This window comes from Nyctereutes procyonoides, unplaced genomic scaffold, assembly GCF_905146905.1.
Source record: "Nyctereutes procyonoides isolate TBG_1078 unplaced genomic scaffold, NYPRO_anot_genome, whole genome shotgun sequence".
NCBI lineage: Eukaryota > Metazoa > Chordata > Mammalia > Carnivora > Canidae > Nyctereutes > Nyctereutes procyonoides.
Genome location: NW_026575020.1, coordinates 5,287,680 through 5,297,003, shown reverse-complemented (window position 1 = coordinate 5,297,003; position 9,324 = coordinate 5,287,680). Strand labels below are relative to the sequence as shown.

General features: G+C 49.2%; 1 protein-coding gene and 3 non-coding genes across 4 annotated transcripts in view; 2 read left to right on the top strand and 2 right to left on the bottom strand.

Annotated features, from left to right (window-relative positions):
* TRNAC-GCA (transfer RNA cysteine (anticodon GCA)) lies at nt 1-72 on the bottom strand. Its single transcript has one exon. It is a non-coding gene; the product is annotated as a tRNA-Cys (tRNA).
* Nucleotides 73-3,830: 3,758 nt separating this feature from the next.
* On the top strand, nt 3,831-3,902 carry TRNAC-GCA (transfer RNA cysteine (anticodon GCA)). Its single transcript has one exon. It is a non-coding gene; the product is annotated as a tRNA-Cys (tRNA).
* Nucleotides 3,903-5,569: 1,667 nt separating this feature from the next.
* Nucleotides 5,570-5,641, bottom strand: TRNAC-GCA (transfer RNA cysteine (anticodon GCA)). Its single transcript has one exon. It is a non-coding gene; the product is annotated as a tRNA-Cys (tRNA).
* Nucleotides 5,642-6,346: 705 nt separating this feature from the next.
* Nucleotides 6,347-9,324, top strand: part of LASP1 (LIM and SH3 protein 1) — a 39,882-nt gene continuing 36,904 nt past the window's right edge. Inside the window, exon 1 of the mRNA XM_055321937.1 lies at nt 6,347-6,563. Within this exon, the coding sequence (XP_055177912.1) occupies nt 6,495-6,563 (69 nt within the window). The 5' untranslated portion in view covers nt 6,347-6,494. The remainder of the gene's footprint in view (nt 6,564-9,324) is intronic.

Below are 9,324 nucleotides of genomic sequence, written 5' to 3'. Positions count from 1 at the left end.
AGGGGGCACCCGGATTTGAACCGGGGACCTCTTGATCTGCAGTCAAATGCTCTACCCCTGAGCTATACCCCCTCTGCTGGTGAAAGAGGGATTATATCCTAATTGTAGTGTTCACTGACCAGACCTTTCTGGTGATTAATAATGGTTTGGTACCTGTGATCGATTTTTTGAGGTTTTCTGGGGGTGATACAAAGAACCAAGAGAAGATTGCAGAGGTGATCTGGACCCAGGGGTGGGAGAGGAATGCAAAGTCAGCTCTGACCCAGGCTTGAAGGTCCTGTGGGAGGGGTGTGGATAGGATTCCTTCTTTCCAACAACTACAGGCTTTTCTACCTCTAGCTTCTGGGAATTAACTCTTCTGTGCATTACCATTTTCCCTGCTTGCAACCTGAGCTGCACTGAATCCCCAGCCCAGTACTTTGTGCAAGAGAGGAAGTGCTTCCCTTGTCATTCTTCAGACCCTCTCCGCTCCTGTACCAGACGAGCTTCTATTGTCTCCGTTCTCAGCATCTTCAGTCACTTTCTCTGGCTTCTTCAAACATCATCAGGTTTCCCCAAGATCAGAAAGCCCTTCGGTTGCTTTGTACAGGTGCAGTCGCCTGCGCATTTCTTCTTTCTCACTACCAATTTATAAGAAAGGCAGTGACTTCATTTCTTTCATTATCCACTACCTGTCTCTGCAGTTCTGCTACTCTGCATTTGCCTTCTCGACTGTCACTAATTTCTTCCCCTGGAGTATGTATCTTGTTTCTCCAACTAGACTGTAAGTTCTTTGAGGGCAGGGATCACTTTACATTCCTCCTTGGATTCCCCCACAGTAGTTGGCACAGTGCCTGGTTCACTACACACCCTAGTTTGTACTTGATAGCCAAACCACAATCCTGATTAAACTCAACTATTACATTACACCACGCTAGCACTCAAGCAGCTGAATGTTGTCGGAGAAGAACTCACAAGTCCTGTGTCACCACATCAGTCTCAAACAGGCTAGTGTTCCCTGCCTAGTATTCCTACACCACTGGCTGACTAGCTAGGTTCACTTTCTCAGTCTCCAAAATGTTTATTCCACACACTTTCTCCTGTCTTAAACCTTCCATATCTTAGCTTTCCTCACTCTCTTAGCTGAAAAGCTGGCCTCTTCCTTTTTTGAGAAAATTAGAATCTGTCAGAAGCAGTGGTATGCTGGTAAATGGCTAACAGCTGGCTTAAGAGGACCTGATTTATAGCATTTGCTAATTCCCATGGTGCAACTATCCCACCCACCAATTTCAAGCTACCCAAATGAAATCAACTGGCTTTTTAAATTCCTGAAAATTCAATCATCAGCTCTCACAAGCAGTATGAGCCCAATCTAGCACACTTCTAGGGTTGACCACCTCCTTCATCAACTGCCCACTGTACACCGACAACTCCAGAATTACATTTCCGACCCAGACCTCTCCCTGATCCCTAGAATTAACAGGATCTTCAACTGCACTCTTAACATCTCCTCTTCAACATTTATGGGGCAGCACCCCTCTCTTAACATGTTGACCCATATTAGAATGTGAAGTCCAGGAGGATAGGAGGGTATCCTGTTTTACTTTCTGGGTAAGAGTTTTAAAATAAATTTAATTTTTTCCCTCGTAACATACTCCTTTCCCAGTGTTCTTTATCTCAGGAAACCACATAACCATTCACCAAGAGAGTGAATATAAAAAAGAAGAGTCACTCTTGATTTGTCTCTTTCTCTCCTCTTCCTCAAGCCATCCAATGTACAGGAATCATGGAGCTCCTCTGTCATGATCAATCTGGATACCTATACCCCTCTCCAGCTCTGCTGTTCTCACTGTAGGAGGTTAAATAATGGCCTTCTAGGTATCTCCATGTCCCAATCCTCTTGTGAATATGTTAGCTTATAAAATAAAAGGGACTTTGCAGGTATGGTTCAGTTAAGAATCTTGAATTCAGGAGATTATCTTGGATTATGTAGATAAACTCAATTTAATCACAAGGGTCCTTATAAGAGAGAAGCAGGAGGATTAGAGTCAGAGACCGAGAGAAGATGTGAGGATGGATGCAGAGATCAGAGGGTAAGAAGATACTACCCTGGCTTTGAAGATAGAGGAAGGGGCCATAAGCCAAGAAATGTAGGTGGCCTCCGAGAACTACAAAAACAAAAACAAAAACAAACAAACAAAAAACAAAGAAACCAATTCTCTCCTAAAGCCTCCAAAAGAATACAGGCATGTCAACACCTTGAGTTTAGTCCAGTGAATTTGATTTGCAATTCTGACCTCCAGGAGTGTAAGATGATACTTTTGTGTTGTTTTAAGGAAATAAGTTCATGGTGGTTTGTTACAGCAGCAATAGGAAATAAGTACACTGTTGTAGTCTAAGACACCACCACCATCTCTCACCTGCACTACTGCAATAGCATCCTAATCTGTCTCTGTGTCCACCTTTTTATTTTCCTTTATTGTGGCAAGAACACTTAACATGAGATCTACCCTCTTTATAGATTTTTAAAGAATTTATTTATTTATTTATTTATTTATTTATTTATTTATTTATTTATTTATTTATTTATTGAGAACGAGTGAACACTGAGCCTGATGTGGGGCTCCATCTCACCACCGTGAGATCATGACTTGAGCAGAAACAAAACTAAGAGTCAGATGCTCAACCAATTGAGCCACCCAGACATACAGATTTTTAAGTGTACAGTACAATATTGTTAACTATAGGCACACTATTGTATAACAGATCTCTAGAAATTACTTATCTTGTATACCTGAAACTTTATAGCCATTGGCTAGCAATTCCCCATGTGTCTCTTTCCTCATCCCTGGCAGCCATTCTATTGTGTTTCTATGAGTTTGACTGTTTTAGATGCCTCATATAAGTAGAATTATTCAGTGTTTGTCCTTCTATGATTGGCTTACTTCACTTAGCATAATGTCCTATGTTGTCAAATATTGCAAAATTACCTGCCTTTTTTTTAAAGGCTGAATAATATCCTATTGTATGTATTCTTTATGCCAATTCTTGAGTCCCACAGTAGTGTGGGTGATGATTTCAAATCCCCGCTCAAAACTGTCCAATGGCTGGCTTTTCATCCATTTGGAATAAAATCCAAACTCCTTACCTTGGATTACAAGGCCCTCTATGGCCCAGGCTACCTGTGCAGCTCTTTTGAATTGCTCTCCCCTTGTCCACCTGTCCAGCCACTCTGGCTCTAGGGATTTGCAGTAGTCATTTCTGCTACCTAGCATTCCTGCCCTCCCAGATAACCAAACTGTTTCTTATATGTCTTTCAGATCTTAACTTTCTAGTTTGTTGTTTGTGTTCACTAGATTTTAAACTTGTTGTAAGAACAGAAAGTGTGTTTGGCACCTAAAGTCTCTACTAAAGTTGCTCCATAAAGTCTCTACTTAAGTTGCTCCATAAAAGGGGAGAGCCACCCCTAGAGAGTATACTCCTGGAACATCTCCTAGGGGTATCTTGTTAGCTGGTGTTTGTATCTTTTTTAGAGAGACCAGGCAAAAGGATTCCCCACCCAGTTTTGCAAAAGGTTGTTTTCTGACTTCTTTGGGTAAAGAGATGGGTTGGATTGTGGATAAAGAATTGAGCCCATTTTGAAAAGGCAGATTGGTATCTGAGTTCACGCATTTTCAAAATGCCATGTCTTCAACTGTATTTTAATTTTGTTCCTCCTTACTAGAAAATTCAGTATCACCTAGCAAGAAGAAACTTGTTTTTTTTTTTTTTTAAGAAACTAACTGAATAGTTTTCAGGATGAAAAATTTAGCATTGTGGTAAAGAGAATTTACCAGGCTTCTACCAGTAGAGGGGGTATAGCTCAGTGGTAGAGCATTTGACTGCAGATCAAGAGGTCCCCGGTTCAAATCCGGGTGCCCCCTTGGCTGCCTTTACTGTTTTTCACAGTTGTTCAGGTATAACTTGGACTTCTGTAGGTTCTGAATCCAAAACTGTTTGGAATCCCAATCTTTCACTTGTCTGATTTCCCCCAGCAGGTACTTGTTCCTTATATCTGAGAAGCAAAGAGCAAAACCCCAGAGGTTGAACGGTGATTACTCTGCCCACTCAGTATATACCCCAACTCAGTGGCAAGAAGCCCACTTGTATGTAAAAAGAAGGCACCAAACTATTTTCATCTCTGAGACTGAGATCTATCAGTTTAATATTAATTATATTTCTCTTTGGGCAATATTATTGCGCTGAGTTCATACTCTGAGAAGACTGTGAGAACAGAATCCCAAGTTCAGAAGGCGTATCTACATGGTTGCGAAGTTTAAGACCCAGCACACAGAGAGAAGATATGTCAAAAGTGAAGGGCTTTCTCCTTCTTTATGTTAGCTCAAAGGGAGGGCTTTGGTTGGATAAAACTACAGGTGGTAAGTTTGAGGCCTGGTGTCCAGAAACGGGGTGAAAACCTGGCTATATCTTGGGACTGGGCTTTTCACCCGACAGTGGCTCTGCTCAATCTCAATATCTATCTAGACTTTGAATGCCTCTCACATTTATGAAAGCTATGGGGAAAAATGCACTGGAGTATTCCCCAGGGGCCCCGAAGGATGACACAACCAGATTCCCGGTTTAAAATATCACAGCTGCCCCCTGACCCAGGCAGCATGTCTCTCCCTTTCTCCTTTATTTTTCCTTTTTTTGGGCAAAATCTAGTCGAGGGGGTTGCCCTTGTTGATTTAACACAATGTTTCCCTGTAGCCCAACAGTGATAATTGTCAGTCATGAACCCAATAGATATCTGCCCTACCTTGTGAAACTCAATTGCCCCCTATTACCAGTTCAGCAGTTCTCAAAGTGTGGAACCCTGACCACCACCACCACCAGCAGCAGCAGCAGCAGCAGCAGCACCCGCACCCAGGAACTGGTTACAAATGCAAATTCTTGAAGTTCCACTCCCGGTCTACAAAATCAGAAAGAAACTGGGGGTGTCTTAACAAGCTCTTTTGGTAATTCTGATTCACGCTCAAGTTTGAGAGTCAGGGCATCAGTATATATCAGTTTGCATCCGGATGTAACTTTATTTTTATAAATTAAAATGAGCCTATGGGTGTGCATTCGCTATTTTAACATTTTCCAAGTGCTTTCACCCTGCCTGCGTCATGAGCAATAGGGAAGGGTGAATATAGCAGGTCCATGACATTGTTAATAAAGAAAGTTGAAGTAGGGGAAAGGTGTTTGTGGGTTTCCTTATCTTGACCGTCCACCTCCCTCATCGGAAATGGAAAGCCAAATTGGGGGGTGGGTGGGTAATCTTGTTCCCCGATCCCAGCGTGAGGCTGCTTGGCAGCGGCCACAGAAACCCTGACTCTTCTGGCGCGGATAATAGGGACACGCAGCTTTTGTACTTGGATTTGTGCGTGCACCCAGTCCTTCTCCTGGTGGGTACAAAGCAAAACTGAAAGCTTTCTGCTAAGGTTGGAAAACGCGGAAGGCATTTAAAAAAAACCCTACTTTCTGTTTTCTCTTAACTTAGGATCCAATGTTTAATAGCTAATCCAAGTTGTTAAATGCTCGTCACAGCGTGGAGGAAAAACCACGAAGGGGGCACCCGGATTTGAACCAGGGACCTCTTGATCTGCAGTCAAATGCTCTACCACTGAGCTATACCCCCACGTCGCTGCTGCGCCTGGACATGACTCTTTTGGGTGCTAAGACATTACTACACTAAGAGTAGGGAATAAGGAGAAAGGAATGAAGGAAGAAAGGGGGCCAAGCGGAAAGCAGATGGTGTCCGGACCCGGAGAACCCTGGGACAGCGACAGGACAGAGGTCGGGGAGGGAAGAACTAGCCGGGGCTACAAGGAGCTGTACGGGTTCCGCCCTACAAATGTGGGAAAGGATGTGGGGGGAAGGGAGGCTAACTAAGGGGCGGGGCAGGGGCTTCCCGTTCTGTCCGCAGGTTCACGCCAGGTACCGACAGGCACAAAGGAAAGTCCCCGAATCTGGTGAATCCGATCGGGCGTTCAGGAGGGTTCTAGCCCCACCCTCAAGGTGCGAGGGCTTTGCCCGCCTCCCGCAGCCCGGGCGCCCCAGATGTGCAGCCAGACCGGCTCCCCGCCGCCTCCAGCGCCGCGGGGTCCCTGGCCTCTGGGCGCGTTTCTCCCCGCACCTTCTGCTGGAGGGCGCCCGCGCACGGGGGACCCTCTGGACGCACCTAGGCGCGCGCCCCCTGCCCAGCCGCCCTCCCCGGAATCCGCCCCCGCGCAGCCCCACGTCGCCCGGGAAGCGCGCCGCCCGCGCGCGCCCCTGCCCGCGCCCGCGGCGCGTCCCCGCCCCGGTGCAGCCCCTCCTCCCCGCTGTGTTTATTAGGGGAAGGAGGGCGGAGGCGGAGGCCAGTTCCCTAGCTCCAGCCGCCGTCGCCGCTGCCTGTGTAGTTGCAGCAGCGGCCGCCTCCCGCCAGCTCGCTCCGGGGAAAGAGAACGCGCGCGAGCTCGGGCGTCCCCGCCCCAGCCCTTCCCGGAGCCATGAATCCCAACTGCGCCCGGTGCGGCAAGATCGTGTACCCCACGGAGAAGGTGAACTGTCTGGATAAGGTGAGCTCCGGGATCGGGAGGCGCGTCCTCGCAACCCCCGAGCAATGCTCCGGATTAGGGGAGGAGAGAAGGGCCGGGTCTGTGCCGCCTCAACCCCGCGATCCCGGGAGGAGGGAGGGAGGGCGGTGTCATGGGGTGTGGGGACAGACCCCAGTCTGGAGACGGGGGATGTGCGGCGCGGCAGGGAGTCCACGCTTGGCGGTTGCCACTACTGGAGAATAGTGGGCTCTGAGCCCTGGGGCTGGGAGGACGGAAGAGGAGTGGGGAGGCCAGGCCCCGGGGTGGGGGGTGGGGGAAGGTTAGGGGTGCAGTCCCGCCCCCTAGGGCCGAGAGAGTGAGAGGAGACGGCCGCTCCCTCTCCCCGCCGCGCTGAGCGCCAAGTAGGCGGAAGCGCCGGGCGCTGGGGGAGGGGGAGGGGGGAGGGGGAGGGGGCGGCGGGGGGGGCGGGGCAGAGGTTGGGGGGCCCAGCGAAACCGTCAGCGCTGGCCGCAAATGGCCGGACTTCGTGGCCTGGAGACCGGGGGGCTGGGGCTATCAGGCGCGAGTGTTGCATGTGATGAATTGGGCTTCGGATAAGGACCCAAGCCCCACCTTTTTTTGGACGACCTGTACCCCCTCGGTGGTTCAGGGCTTAAGGGACTAGGAGATATCCTCCATCGCTTCCCAGCCCCCACCTCAAATTAGAAGCCAACTCCCGGGGCTAGGCCGCCCAGCCAGAACGGGGCGGGGTCGGGTGCTGGAGTAGGGTGGGGGGGGGTGCTTTGCAGAGATCTCTTGAAATTGTGCACAGAGGCTGAGACTGGCCTGTAGAACAAAGAGCTAACTTTTCAAAGCAGGTTTCCCCAATGGAGGGTGGGGTTGGCTGAGTTCTGGGGAAGCCAAGAAGGGAAGGTGGCCTTCTGGAAATTCACGGTCCCCCGGGGGCCTTTACTCGTCGTCTCCCCCCCACCCCCCCATCCATGCTGGACTTGTTCATCTGGTTGCTATTATACTTTTGGAGGGGGTTGAAGAGTAGCACTGGGTGTTTCCAGCAGTTTGGGGTAGGATAGGTCTTTTAAGCTCCCTAAGATCCTAAGGCGATGCCTCCCCTCTGCATCTCCTCCCCACTCTGGAAGAGAGGGCTCTGTGGTTTTGTCTCCTTCCAAAGCTGACTCCAAATCCAAATATCCCTTCTGACCTGTCTGAACTGGCAGAGGTTGGGGGGGCATGGAATGGAAGAGTAGTGAGTGCAGGGCCCTGGGGCCAACTTCATTGCACACCTGGAGCCAGGTTTTGTTTGGGAAAGAATAGTTCATTGGATACTTTTTGTCTCTTCCCTCCCCCTTGTTGTTGAAGCTTCCTCAGTGATCTTTAGCCTGTCTATGAGTCAGGGCCACGGGTATCATTCCCAGGTACAGAAATACATTTGAACTTGCTTTTGGAGTCAGGAGGTATATGGGGCTGCTGCTGTTCCATCGTCTCTCCTGGGCTTGGCTGGGCAGGAGGACAGGAGGGCCATATTGTGGGCCCAAGCAATGAGGGTGCTGACCTTCCCAAAGACCGCGCCAATTTCTGGCAGGCAGGACTTGAACTTGAAGGCACTAGCTGAAGAACTCACTGTCCTTGCGCACTGGGATTTTGGCCTTTCCTTGATGGGAGGGATTTTGTCTTCTGCATCTTACATTCCACATGCCCCCCACCCCACCCTCTTATTCTCCATAGTCATGAACTGGGAAGAGGCTGTGGGCTCTTTCACCCATATAAGGCAGAAGCAATATATGGTGGAGGGATTGCTAGGCCTGGAGTTGGGAGACTTGGCCCTGGTTCCAGGTCTGCTCCCACCAGCTTTATGAATGGCTGTAGGCCTCAGTAGTCACCATCTGTCAGATGGGTATGAATGATATGATTTCCTTGGAGGCAGGGCAGTGTGCTGAAGTGCCTGCCAAAGTGCCTGGAAGGGGATGTGATATAGGCTGTGTCCTCCCTATCTTTCTGGGTTACTTGGTCCATCCCCACACCCAGCTCCCACATAAAGTCTTTTGGTGCTGTGTGCCAGAGGTGAGGGGGTAGGGATCCTGCAAGGTGCCTTCTCCAGGGGTTCTCTTGCCCTAACTGGAAGAGGACATTCAGGTGGGGTTGCCCTGGGAAGTGGGTGTTGGTTAGTCTTCCCTCTTTTTAGAGCTCTCCTTACAGGAAGTGTCCCTGGGGACACCTCCCCCACTCTTGCACTGAGCTGGAGGCCTAGAATATTCAGGTATCAGACCTGTTCCTCCAAACCCTCTACAGGCAATAAAGCCAAGCACCTGGACTAGGGACCTGGTGCCCAAAGGACTGAAACTTGGGAGGAAGAACATACAGTCTTATAGGTGTGGTTGCTAACCAACTTCCCAAGGCCTCCCATTTACTATAGGAGAGAGTCAAATTAGATTCATTTCACTATAATTTCCTGATGGTACATAGCTCACGATGTGACCCAGAGCACAAACTACGTCCTTGCTGTTAGCTTTTTCTTCTCCCTGAGCCTTATCCCCCAAGGGCTTAGGTGGGTAGAGGCCATGTCACTTCTGATAGCCACCCTGCCCCCCACCTGCAGTACCCAGTGTGCTGTGCATGCTGAATAAATATGTATTGCTGATGATGGCGTTCGAGGAAGGAGATTGAAATGTGCTTCCCCAGAGGACTTCTGGGCTTAGAGTTGGGGGAGAAATGGGGTGACCTCATTCGCTCATTCATTGGACAAATATTTATTGAGCACTTGCCTTGTGCCAGGCTCAGCCTGTGA